This window comes from Acanthopagrus latus, chromosome 13 (genome assembly GCF_904848185.1).
Source record: "Acanthopagrus latus isolate v.2019 chromosome 13, fAcaLat1.1, whole genome shotgun sequence".
Lineage (NCBI taxonomy): Eukaryota > Metazoa > Chordata > Actinopteri > Spariformes > Sparidae > Acanthopagrus > Acanthopagrus latus.
In genome coordinates this window covers 20716666-20730801 of record NC_051051.1, presented here as the reverse complement: position 1 = coordinate 20730801, position 14136 = coordinate 20716666, and the positions used below count along the sequence as shown (strand labels likewise).

At 40.9% G+C, this 14136-nt stretch overlaps 1 protein-coding gene and 2 long non-coding RNA genes across 3 annotated transcripts in view; 2 read left to right on the top strand and 1 right to left on the bottom strand.

The window, feature by feature from the left end:
- The window catches only part of capn5b (calpain 5b), a 66376-nt gene that overhangs the window by 24779 nt on the left and 27461 nt on the right, over nucleotides 1-14136 (top strand). The window contains exon 4 of the mRNA XM_037119168.1: nucleotides 12193-12324. Coding sequence (XP_036975063.1) covers nucleotides 12193-12324 — 132 coding nt within the window. The remainder of the gene's footprint in view (nucleotides 1-12192; nucleotides 12325-14136) is intronic.
- On the top strand, nucleotides 2413-10776 carry LOC119031052. The gene is made up of 3 exons (XR_005078511.1): nucleotides 2413-2537; nucleotides 9511-9515; nucleotides 10758-10776. It is a non-coding gene; the product is annotated as an uncharacterized LOC119031052 (long non-coding RNA).
- On the bottom strand, nucleotides 5886-8979 carry LOC119031050. The gene is made up of 2 exons (XR_005078510.1): nucleotides 6355-8979; nucleotides 5886-6061 (listed from the first exon to the last, which is right to left on the bottom strand). It is a non-coding gene; the product is annotated as an uncharacterized LOC119031050 (long non-coding RNA).

Genomic DNA, 14136 nt, shown 5'->3' with positions numbered 1-14136 from the left:
CATTATAACTGCCCAGTCACTTTAAAGACACAGTAGCCACAAAAACAAAGTTATACACCGAAGTTATCATACAAGCTACAAGCTAGATTTACCAACAAGCTATGTAGCTTGAATGCAACATCGTACCATGATATGCGCTATTGCTATTACTGTAACTGCTGCCACCATAGCCTTGTGGTTAAAACATAGAATGAAACATATATCAAGCAGGGGTCCTTACTTGTCATGCAGAAAAGCTGCTTACTCTGCTTTGCTCTTGAGTACTTACAATTTCACAGCTCCCTCCACTGAAATGATGTTCCAATATTTATCCCTGTATTCTCTCTGGCTCAGTCCAGTTGCTTGTTTTTACACTGCTTTTCTTAGTTAGTCTTCTTGTTTCTTCTCTGACGTGGGCAGTGGTGGGGCATTTTTCTGCTCTGTTGTTGTTGTCTGTTCTCCACCTTTGTTTACACTTTGGCTTGAGCATGAACATATCTGACCAGGTAAGAGCAGGTACTGCCCAGTACGGGCTGCTTGAGGGATGGGGGCTGCCAGCAGCATATGCACGAGAATGATTGACACTTCTCAGACACTCTCCTTGGCTCTGATTGGGTGTGTTGATCCGGGAACGGTGAATTCTTGCAAATCAAGGATTTGACTTTTGCTATGGAGCAGAGTTTCGATGAGCTGATTGCAGCTGAGCACAGCTGTAACTTGACACACATTTCTGTAGACAATATCTTGCCAGTCATGTGATCGACACTCTGGCGGCAAGAAATGTAGGCAGAGAAAAAGAAGACTGTTAGTTAGCATAACAATGCAAACTTTAAATTGTACAATCTTTGGAAATGCTTCATGGTTAATGGTAAATGCATTACACTATCTTTTTGTACTTGTGGCTTGTTGTGTGTTTGCCTGTGTGCCTGGTTGTGTGTTTGGTTGTGTGTTTGCCTGTGTGGCTGATGATTCCTCTCACAGGCTGATGGATGATGCTGAGGAGGGCTATGAAGCTGGTTGAAAGGTTCTCAGTAGCAGAGTAAATGATTAGGCTGTGCTCAGCCACAATATTCACATTACCTCAGTGTCTGCAGGGCCGGGTGGGGATCAATACTCTATTACTCTTCCACCTGAGCCAATCCCTGGATGGCAGGCCACCACAGGGAGCCCTCGCCGCTGCTCAGACTCCACCAATCAATGCTGTTGCGGACAGAGGGAAAAAAAACGTGATTAGAGATCTTAACTGAGGCACCCGTCAGACAACGGTCCAAGGAACAACATCCAAACATCGCTTCATGTAGTTGTGTCGACTTGCACTTACCAACACACATTTGAGCCAGGAAGTGCTTCAGTGCTGGTCTGTGTAAGGTGAGAGGGGCTGCTGGTGGAGACCAGAGGTCTCCAGGGAGCACTGCAGTGGCCTCTGCTTCTGATTAAAAGTTTGCTTTTGCAGCAATCAGCTTTGCAGAGTCAGCAAATTACTGACCTTGGTTGTGTCCTGTGTGTGTAAGTGTGTGTGTGCTTTTGTATCCCACCCTCGAACATACACCATAGTGTGTATATGCTGTGATCTGCATTAATTATACACACTCATGACTTTTGAAGGTTGGTTCTGTTACTGATGTTTATTTAAATCAGGGTGAGGGACTTTATTCCAGCTCATATTGGACGGGTTGTATCACAGGGCTAACACATACAGACGAACGCATTCACACTCGCTTTCACACCTGTGAGAAATATTTTGCATTTCTACTTCTCTTCACCTGCTTGTGTTTGGACTGTGGGAGGAAACCAGTGCTCTCAGAAGACAGAGAACAATATGCAGCAATATTACACGTTATTGGCTCTCTAACCATTGATCCACTAAGGTGCTCTGACGGTAGTCTGTATCTTTTTTACACTTTCATGTGGCAAAGTCAGTTAGGATTTGTATTTGGTTTTTGATTCTTGCCATTTAAGTTTTTGGTTTGTGAAAATGTCCCTGAAATGTAGCGCTGCAGTGTTTTACTGATAAGTTGTCAAGTATTTTAAAGTGAAACTCTCACCAAAAAGCAACCTAGGCTTGATTTGTGAATGTATATGAGTCAAACCTTTGTTTAAAAGCATAATTATGACGAAAGAGGCACTTTTAAGATTTATCGCAGTTTTATTTTCGGGCAAGCTAATTTTTGGAATTGGAGTGCTACAGACTCTTAGGACACACACAGGGATCGACACTTCTTGTCTGTACTGATGGTGGTGTTGCTCAAAAACCTGATTTTTAGTAAACTCTGTGTACAAAAATATGGACTATCTTGCAACTCGCTGCATTTAGCATGATTGATATAAGTATTTTATGTCAACAAGATTTGTGTCTTTAAGTATTTAGGAAACATGATAACAGTATAGTAGGTCTATCTGCAGTGGTTTCGCAAGTGCCACATGTGTTGTTCTGTTAAAAGGCCTTTATCTGCTGTGGTAACATGTTTCTTTCCATGATGGTGGGTGATTAGGAAAGAAGGAAAGTGTGTGTGTGTGTGTGTGTGTGTGTGTGTGTGTGTGTGTGTGTGTGTGTGTGTGTGAAATCATAGCAATAGAACCTCCACGGCAACATTCCATTCAGGACCTATATAAAGGGCAGGTTCACAGGACAACAATTCTTGAGTCTGATTTTTCATCGAACACAGACACAGCCGTGTTAACATGAGAAAGAAATGTGAGGAACAACGTGACATCTGGGGCCAGTTGTTCAAAACATTTAATCTGGATCAAAATGATCTGGATTTGGAAATCCCATTTTTTGCTGTTCAGGATCAGGTAATCCGTCTTACTTTCAAAGTAACATTGGATTGGATCACCCTGATCCAGATACACAATTTTCAAGATTACCAAATCTGGATTACCAGTGCTCTAAACCAACCAATCGGATGGCATAATATTAGGAGACAGTGCCTGTCCACTCCTGACATTGACAGGTTCATCTCTGATGACAGTTTCTTTGAAATTCATATACAGTGATGAATGACAGAAAAATTGAACAGCCCTATATTATTTTTGTTTGTTATTGAAATCTGTTTCATGGGGACAAGATCATTTTTATGTTTATTTTACTTTACTTTTTACTTTTACTTTTACTACATTTTCTTCCTGAAACCTTGAAATCCTACCCCCTGTTGGGATCAGGATAATCCTGTTTTTTTGGATCAAAGTTATCCAAATCCTACTGAAACGTTTTGAACAACACAAACTGAAGGTTTGATCCAGATTAAAACTAGGATTGGATTCCGTGATCTAATCTGATTTCAGAATCCTTCTTTCCCATTTGAACAACCCATTTTCAAGATTTGACACAATCAGATAACCAAAATCCGATCAGTTAGCCAAACGAAATGGAGTACTCCATCGAGCCCCCCACAGACATGTCTCGGGAGAGACTTATCCAAGAGCTTGAAGACACCAAAGAGCAGCTGAGGAAGCAGAAAACCCTGAAGGTAATGTATATCAACAGGGGGAAAGAGACCACCAGAGAGCTGGAGCGGCTGAGAAAGTACAGCAATGATGTAACTCTCTGCTATGCAAAGACAGCTACTCAGGTGAGGGACAACACCAGGCAGAAGAAGAAGGATCTTTATAAAGATTACGAGGAGCTGAAGGTTGCCCATTTAATCAACGAGGAGAAGTATCAAGCTGACCTCCAGGCAGAGAAGGACAAGAACAATCTTCTTCAGAAAAGACTGGATCAGATCAGTGTCTCCTACAACGAGATCAGACTCAGATGATTATTATTAATTGCACATATTATGTACATACATATGACAGTTACTGTGTTGTAGTATGTTTATCCTTATACTAATCTCATCTTTTCTATTCTTATGTCTGGTATGAGACTGATGTCATTGAAGTCAGACAGCAGGTTGAGTCTCTTCAACTCGAGCTTCAGAAGGCAGCCCAGCAAAGAAAACTCCTTCAACAACAAGGAGCTGGAAATGGCACAAACATCCAGTCAGAACAAGTTTACTGCTGAGCTCCAGGTGGAGCAGCAGGAGAACAACCTTCTCCAAGACAAACTGGACATGATCAGCCAAGGGTATGAATCTGAAGTCGTCACTGTGAGACAGCAGGCTGAAAGTCTGCAGCGGGAGCTTGAGAGAGAAGTTAAAGCTCATGCAGACACAGTGTTGAAAGGCTTGCAGGTGTTTACCAACATGAAGGCTGAGCAGGATGACCTTCGTCACAGGATGACTGAGGAAATTAACAATATCCAGCAAAAGACCCTGGAAGGAATGTTATGAGAGACAATTGGAGGAGCTGAAAACTCAGCTTACTGTTCAGATCTCTCTCAACCTTGAGCTCTCCACAGAGCTTAAGATGTTGATGGAAGCTGAAGTCCCCGAGGAGAAGTCGTGTCTCGGCCTCTGAACTTCTGGTGATGACCAAAGTCCCCAAAGAGAAGGCATGTGAGCAGGAGTCCATCACTACTGCCCTGGCCCCTGAACAGTTGACGTGACTCAAGTCTCTGAGGAGACTCACCCAGGCAAACCAAAAAAGTCTGAAAAAGAGCCTGTCACTTTCTGGGAATGAGGAAACCACAGAAGTGGAAGAAGTGAGATGGCTTCAAGAGCTCAAGCTGTCACAATGCCATCAAAGATCATCACCAAGAACATCTCTACTGTGGACAGCCAGTAGATACCACATGTCATCTGTGATCGGGGGGGTATTGGAAAGAAAAATGTAATTCCTTGTTAATATGGCTTTATTCTGTAGTATGTAGTAGTTGTACAGTAATGTATGTAAATTGTACAACAATGCAGGAAGTTATTATTAGGGAGTTATTCTGACTTTAGCAAACATTGTTTAATACCAGAAGGAGGAGCATGAAACCAGCTTATAAAGGAAGAAAAATTAAATACCACTTGAGGGGCAAAATGTTTTCCCACCTCAAGAAAGACAATGTCCTACAATTTACATACATTACTGTACAACTACTACATACTACAGAATAAAGCCATATTAACAAGGAATTACATGTTTCTTTCCAATATCTATTTTTTCATCTAAAAAAGAAATAAACTGTGTGGGAACCGGAGCACCCGGGGAAAACCCACAGAGGCATGTGGAGGGCGTGTAAACTCCACACAGACAGACACACATATAGCTTGGCTGAAAGACACAGTATTGGGAGCATTTCTGATTAGCTCCTCGTGCTATGTCTGCAAGAGTGTGCTGCTGTTTGGAGGTAACAGTGATATAGTGCCCCCCCCCCCTCCATGCCCGATCACAGATGACATGTGGTATCTACTGGCTGTCCACAGTAGAGATGTTCTTGGTGATGATCTTTGATGGCGATTGTGACAGCTTGAGTTCTTGAAGCCATCTTACGTCTTCCATTTCTATGGTTTCCACAATTCCAGAAAGTGACGAGCTCTTTTCCAGGAAGACTTGTTTGGTTTGCCTGGGTGAGTCTCCTCAGAGACTTGAGTCACGTCAAGAAGTTCAGGGGCCAGGCATGTGAGCAGTAGTGATGGACATGCCTTCTCTTCGGGGACTTTGGTCATCACCAGAAGTTCAGGGGCCGAGACACGACTTCTCCTCGGGGACTTCAGCTTCCATCAACATCTTAAGCTCTGTGGAGAGCTCAAGGTTGAGAGAGATCTGAACAGTACGCTGAGTTTTCAGCTCCTCCAATTGTCTCTCATAACATTCCTTCCAGGGTCTTTTGCTGGAAATTGTTAATTTCCTCAGTCATCCTGTGACGAAGGTCATCCTGCTCAGCCTTCATGTTGGTAAACACCTGCAAGCCTTTCAACACTGTGTCTGCATGAGCTTTAACTTCTCTCTCAAGCTCCCGCTGCAGACTTTCAGCCTGCTGTCTCACAGTGACGACTTCATATTCATACCCTGGGCTGATCATGTCCAGTTTGTCTTGGAGAAGGTTGTTCTTCTGCTGCTCCACCTGGAGCTCAGCAGTAAACTTGTCCTGGCTGGATGTTTGTGCCATTTTCAGCTACTTGTATTGTTGTTGAAGGAGTTTTCTTTGCTGGGCTGCCTTCTGAAGCTCGAGTTGAAGAGACTCAACCTGCTGTCTGACTTCAATGACATCAGTCTCATACCAAACAAAAGAATGGATAAGATGAGATTAGTATAAGGATAAACATACTACAACACAGTAACTGTCATATGTATGCACAGAATATGTGCAATAGATAATAATTATCTGAGTCTGATCTCGTTGTAGGAGACACTGATCTGATCCAGTCTTTTCTGAAGAAGATTGTTCTTGTCCTTCTCTGCCTGGAGGTCAGCTTGATACTTCTCCTCGTTGGTTAAATGGGCAACCTTCAGCTCCGTGTAATCTTTATGACGATCCTTCTTCTTCTGCCTGGTGTTGTCCCTCACCTGAGTAGCTGTCTTTGCGTTACAGAGAGTTACATCATTGCTGTACTTTCTCAGCCGCTCCAGCTCTCTGGTGGTCTCTTTCCCCCTGTTGATATACATTACCTTCAGGGTTTTCTGCTTCCTCAGCTGCTCTTTGGTGTCTTCGAGCTCTTGGACAAGTCTCTCCCGAGACATGTCTGTGGGGGGCTCTTGCTAGAGTACTCCATTTCGTTCTGTCTCAGAAAAATGCTGTTGTTGTCTCTGATAAACAGATACCGCCACGTTGTTCCTCACTTTTCTTTCTCACGTTAACATGGCTGTGTCTGAAAAATCAGACTCAAGAATTGCTGTCCGGTGAACCTGCCCTTAATATACGTCCGGAATGGAATGTTGCTGTTGACATAAAATACTTATATCAGTCATGCTAAATGCAACGCGTTGCAAGACAACACACATCCTTACAGCTGACTCTTGAATGTCATTGACTTACACTACATTCCCTTATGATTAATGGCTGTGTGTGTGTGACTTTATGGCTCTTTTCTAGCTCCTCATAATCAAAAGAAGTGTCATTTCACCCATTCAGACCACATCCACGAAAGGCGTGCACATGCAAATATCTACATGCACTTGTTCCAACAGCGTCACAGCCCAACGTACGTGGGTGGCGACGGCCCGATCATCGCTGCTTGCAGCATTAATTGGTTTCCTTTTTTTAAAGAAAAATAAGCCAGTATCCTCTGATTCCACCTTCTTCAATGTGAATATTTTCTTGATATCCTTTTATAGTTATTTTCTCCTCAGTAACAAAAACAGAAATATCTTTGGGTTGCGGACAAAAGAAGACATTTAAAGGCTTTGAGAAACACTGTTGGGCATTTTTCAAAATTTTCTGACACTTTAGAGAACAAACAACTAATGGATTGATCAAGACAAGAAACATCAGATTAAGTGAAAATAATAATTATTGTTTGTTGAGGTAGCCACAATCTACGCTTCAGATTGTGGCTACCTCAACAAACAAAATTTTTTTTGGTCTATTTTACTCTAATCGGGACCAAAACGCACAAAATCAAGATCGTTCTGTACGAAAGAATACTTGAAACTAGAGATTGAGACCATAAAGTCATGAGCAGACCATTTACTGGGGTAAAAAATTAAGTGAGACATTTGGTGATTTTTTTTGTAGGATTCCATACAATTGGACAATTTTATTTTTGAAACCAGTGGAGTCACCCCCTACCAGCTATATAAAAGAATGCAGTCTTAAGGCACTGGTTTTACTTTTCAGACCGGGATGCTTTGTTCATACAGGTAGTAGCCCTGGAAAACCAGAACCAATGTGCTGAGATGGATATATGTTGGTGATTGCAAACTATTTTATATATTTTGTCTCAACAGCATCCATCTTCACATTGTGTCTCTGCTTTAGCTACAGAGTGAGACATCTCACCTCTGTTCAGTCTTTGGTGACTTAACAGGCAGGATGTAGCCAATCAGAGGCAGAGTGCGGTGGTTCATGCTGAGCAACATAGTGTAATCGAAAATAACTCCGTTACAGCAGTAGCAGCTGTATGTCTGTCGAGTGACTGGAGTCAAGTCAACAGATATAAAATATATATATTTATGTAACGCCTTTTACACAGTGATGCACACATGTTACGGAAGAAAAATGCTTAACTCCAAACCAGGCTCTTCAGGCAGTGCAGGAGCAGTGTTTTCAGTGGGAGAGAGTTGACTTTGGGCTTTTTTACTTTGAAGTTCTTTTTACGTGCATAAAAATGCTACATAGCAGAATAAAGGAAAGGCAAAAGCCAAGAACGCCTAATGGGACCCCTTTCAAATCATATCCAGATGCTATAAAGTTGCACCAGCTAAGGTGGTCAAACTGACCCCGACTGTCCAATATTTAGCCACTGTGTGTCTGTAACATGACGAGTAACATCTGTCTTCCCTCTTTTACTTTCCTAACCCCAGTTGAGTGCCGCAAGTGTGTAAAGATAAAGAGCTGTTAAGTGGTGCTGTACTTTCCGCTGCCTGTTGAGTAATGGCCGAGGTGCCCATCGACCCGCCGGTCCCATAAAGCAGACAGCAGAAAACAGACAGACTGTTTACACCCCGGCCACTGCCAGCGGAGCTCTGCAGGCTGTAGTAAAAATTAAGTTGTTCTGTATTTTCTATTGGGCTGGTCTTAACCTGTGTATTAAAAATCAGATACTGGCCAGTCACTGAAATGATGCTGTTTATCGTAAAATCAAGAGTTAGTGATGTCACATTAACCTCGGATTATATGATATGTAATTATTGATGAATATGTTTAACTAGTATTTTTAAGTGATGTTTTGAAAAATACTTCCCGGGTGTTTCCTGTTGGTTTTATACAGAAAGTTATTAAATCTGTATTTTTCTCATTCTTTTTTCGGAGGACAGGTAAACAAAAATGTTGTGTACTGTTTGTCCTACTTTTTGGAAAATTAATGCAGTGTTTCCCACAGAATCAGACTTTAATTGTGGAGTTGGCTGTCAAGCTGGGCTCCCATAGAGCATGCACACTTGGGACTTCCATCGACCAAGTTGGCTAACTTCTGGTTTAGCACCAAGCGAATTTGGATGGAGATAAAATGTAATCGGGTGGCTCTTCTAGACCCTCAAAATTGTATTGGACCGAATTGCTCAAAACCTGACAGTAAAAAGAGTCATTTCGCGAGGGTTGTGAGGCTTTCATTATTGTTTCATGTGTCTTTTAACGTGTCTTTCACAATGTTAGCTATTGGGAAAAGAGTCCCAAATGCATCACGAGACGACGTTATTACACGACTTGGCCATGACAAAAAATGGCTTCAAGGCCGGGCTGTCTTTGTGGAGGCCAGCTGTCTTCTTTGGAGAGGAAGTTACGCTCAAGCCAGCTGTGTTAAATAGTCCTCCTCTTCTTCGTTGGTTTTACCGGCAGGCTAAAAATCACACTGCCATCCACTGTATCGGAGTGTATAACGGCATGCTGTTCACTGATGGGTGTGCTGTCCTGAGTGAATGAGAACGGGACGCACAGCTCCAAAAACAGAAAATCAATATGTGGCCAAAATTGATATTGTGGCGGACCGCCACAAATAAATGAATGTGCTGGAAACACTGTAATGGTGGTAAATGATGTCAGCTGTCTCTATCTCATGAATCCAGGTGTGGTGATAGTTGGGGATGTGGCAGTTGACCAATTCCAGTATCAACTGGTTTAAATGTCTCAGCTACAAAAAAGGGACATTATGGTACATTATTTTCCTGCCTCCATTTCGGCCATAGCTGTGGCTGGAGGAAGATTGTCCACTTGCCAAAATATCCACCCAACTTCAAGGATGAACTGATTAGAAATCTATACTCAATAGTCATCATTTCTCAACAGTTCATAAGATAATCTTTTTCTTTTACACAACTGCCTGAAAAGATGAAATGATGAAGTGAACACATTTTATGCACAAAATATTAAAGGTCAACTTCACTGTGACTTATAATTTTGGGGAAGAAATGTTCTGGCCATTATTTAACTGACGTTTTGTTTAGATTTATTCATAATTTAGTTCTGGTTCTGGTTACTTCATGATTTCTGTTTCGAAAGGCAGCAACTGAATTAAAACAGGGCCAATAAAGCCAATTTGAAAATTTGGTGTGAAACAAAAAAAACAATAATAACAGTAATAATAATAACAATTTGATTTGATTTTACACATCTGTATCGTCTTAAATGACTAAATGCATTAAAACCGTAAAACTGTGAGACCCTTAATTTTCCTTGTGCAATAATCGCACCATCTAAATCAAAAATATCTGGATCCTTAATGCTGACAAATAGTGAGTCTGTGAAAACTCCTGGCACCGAGTTCTGTAATCAGCGGCCCTTATATCATTCTGAGATTCAAGCACAGAATAGAGCCGCTTAACAGCCTGTGCCTATTGTGATTTATGAGGTATTGAGGTAGTGCTCGCCCACACAGATGTGGCACCAATTAAATTACAGTTGGAATACAACATTTACGCCCCCTGAAAAATGAATGTTGTACTTGTTTGCACTATTACTGCAGAAAACTTTCTCCTTTATGACAGTTAGAATTTTGCCCAAATTAATGAAAAACAGAACACACACCGTGAATATACTGTATGTGAAGTGATTGCGCAGAGAAAAAAAATATATGATATTGTTTTACACTGTATATATTTTGAGATATTTTGTTCTGTTTCAGCAATTCTCAGTGTTTGGCATCCCTCCTTTTGTTTATCACACATCAGCATTGAAGCATGGCCATTGTGCGCAGACAAAAGAGTGGAGGACGGCGTGTCTCTCTGTAAATGTCGAGTGTCGACTCGCAGCACGTAGTATTCATCCCACACATTATCACAGGAACCACAGGAAGCCTGATGGTGTGTGTGTGCAGTGTGTGTGTGTGTGTGTGTCCTGTATGGATGTGGATGGAATGTGCGAGCCCAGTACACATACACTCAGGAGAATCGCGAGCAGCTCATTTAGTCCCATGTTGTTAGCTGTAATAGAGGACTGACTGTACACATTGTGGCAGAAAATGGACCTCAGCGCAGCAGCCACAGGAAATGTGATTTCATAGAAGCACGCATCCCTCCCACACTCGAGTAGAAGATCATGAATATGATACGTGGGTGCATAAGGACAGATGGTCTCTTTCTGATTCATGAATTTGCCTCGGTAACCCGTTTACGCTCCTCTGTGTCTTGCACCGCCAACCGCACACACTGTTTATCAACCATAAACCTTTTTTACCCTGCGAAGAATAAGAATACATTCACAGAAAGACTGAAAGCATAGAATGTCAAAATATTAGTATGAGCACCTGCAATCCTACTGTTGCGAACAAATGACAACTTCATCTTCACTTTAAACAACCTATTTCTAAGAAAAGTTTTTTTAAATTTTTTTTTTTTTTAATCTCATTGCGAACTTGTCAAACACCAACGCATATGGATGATGGCCGACCCGTTCTTCAATCCCAGGGCCCAAGAGTTGAGAATGAGGCTGAAAAATCCACTTTTCTGACAAACAGGACCTTTAACCGTCATGCAACTAATAAAAAAATAATGAAAATAATTTAACTCAGACCACATGTATTACATAAAATGTTCCCTGTCTGGGAAACTGCCTTAAAAATACTATAATCTCTTTCTTGTTAACTTTCATAACTAGGTCACTTTTTCAAGCATCAGTCCTGATAAGTGTACCTAATATGAATTTATGTTCAGGATTTTAACTCTTTAAATACCTATGTTCACATGATGCCAGTTTTTATGAAAAAAAAAATATATATATATTTTGCATAAACATGATATTTAGTATTTTTATGTCTCTGACATGGAACATTGTATTTTCTAAATGTGGTCTTTTATCAGCGTTGTGAGGATAAAGTTTTGTTATGAGGCATAGCCCCTTATAGTACACAAGGGAAACAGCATGAATTTGGATATGGACCGAAATACAATACAATATTTTCTAGTGAATTATTTTTTTTTTTTTGAAATGACAAAATTGACCTTTATTGACAGGAGAGATTGAGATATATCAGGAAATAGGATGGGGGGTAGGGGGTGACATGCAGCAAAGCCATATAATCACAAATGTCATTTTTTTTTTAACTGGTTTTAATGGTTTATGATATGTACAACTGGAATACATGCAGTGTGTTGTAGACATATTTTATGAGCTGTGGTTGAAATTTAAAAGAAAAAAGCAAAAAAAACCCCAATATTGATCTAAAAAATGAAAGTAAAAAAAAAACCACTAAATGTAGCAAATGTTGCATGAGAGTAAAACCTAAACTCTTGTGTGTGTGTTTGGTTGTGTAGGAGCTGTGTGAAGACCCTCACCTGTTTGTCGATGGCATCAGCGCACACGATTTACATCAGGGACAGCTGGGTAACTGCTGGTTCGTAGCTGCCTGCTCCAGCCTGGCCTCCAGAGAGTCTCTATGGCAAAAGGTAAGCGCGTCTATGTAATATATAAGTTCATGTGTTTTGTTGATTTTTATTTTATTCATTAAGACCAGACATGTGGTAACCGCACAAAACGTGCACCTTTTTGGGGATATTGGGCACCAACAAAGCCAAATAGATCTGCTCCAGTTTTGCCAATGTTTTGTACACAGATACGGTCCAAAGTGATGTGGTATTGCATAGGTTTGTTGGAAAATGTAAAATCTTCCCAAATTCTGTGCCAAATGCATGCACTAATGTTCCACAAACCTGCTGAAAACACTTCTTTGCCTCCACATTAACCTGTGTATCTTGTTTTCTTTTTCTTGTTTTGCACACAAAGACAAAGGGAAAAATGACAATACTTTCCAGAGTCACGGTGAGGTTGCCTAGATATGGTAACATGATGCCTCAGCAAAACCTCTGTATACTCTACACAGACACTCTACACAGAGGAAGACCTGGGTGGATGTGCATATAAACTGTTGTGTATCAGGAAGAGATTGTTGTAGCAAATATAACACTTTTTCATTTTTACTTTTCTGTCTCAAATAATTTATTTAATCAACTTGATACAACTTAATAATCTTAATTTTTAAACTTTGGACAGTCATGCTAAGCTAGGACACAGACAGTAATTTGGTGTAGTTTTCACATATAACAAAAAAAATGATGTGCCTCTGATGCACAGAACACAAATTGAAAGTATGTTTAATGCAAACCTGCCCTATGTTGCACTTTGCTTTTTGCCTTTGTCGTGTCAGCCTGTGGTTGTTTGAAGAAGAAACATCCCATGATAGGGCAGCAAGTAATGATTACTTCTGTTCTCAGTTGATTTGTTGATCATTTTCCTGATTAATCGATTAGTCATTAGGTCTACAAAAATTTCATAAATTGTCAGTAATGTTGATCTGTGTTTCTGTGTTGATCTGTCTTCAGATGCCTCGTTTTTTTTCCACAACCCAAAGATATTCAGTTTCCTGTCATTGAGGAGGAAAGAAACCAGGGAATAGTCACATTTGAGAAGCTAGAATCAGAGAATTTTGATAGTAGGCGACTAATGATGATTTTGCTCACAGTATAAATGATTCACCACGTCAACCCGTCAGCCAGCCGTTGATGAAACACACTTTTTGAGCAAGTTTTTATAAAGAGTAAACACTTTAACAAACAGGACCACTTCTAATAGGGGGATGACTGGAAGACATTGTTTCCCTCACAAAATGCTTTTTCAATGTAGTCAATTGTAATTATTCCACATTTAGTGTTTAGCGTCCATTAGGAACCATTACGATAAGAAGTAAACACCAGAGGACTCATTACAGCACCACAACGCCTCCCCGGTCTCAGCAGACTCCATCAGTCAGTCGAAGCCTGATTGGTGGAGGCTAAAGGAGAGTCTCCCAGGACCGGCTGGAAGCACTAAGGCGAGATGGATGTCCTGGCTTCTGTGGGTAGTGAATGTGTTTTTATTAGCAGCTTTTTTTTTTTCATTTCACATTGCTAACCGGCAGAGGAAGCTTTCAATGCTAGCAAGGGCTCAGAGGAGAGAGGCCAACTATAGATGAATGAATGCATAGAGACTGAATGAATGGAAGCACAAATGTAAAGACGGATTTAAAACCATTTCAAGCAGGCACCTCACTAAATAAACGCTGGATAATTTATATGCTGGTTTCATCTTCAAACATATTCACTGGCCTCGATTCAACACTGATGCCTCTTTATGACTCGGATTAGCAGCTGAGATCACCAGCAAGAAAATAGTTTTTTAGCTTTGTCTTTGTCAAATTAGCTGTTCTTAAGGTCCCCCTCCAG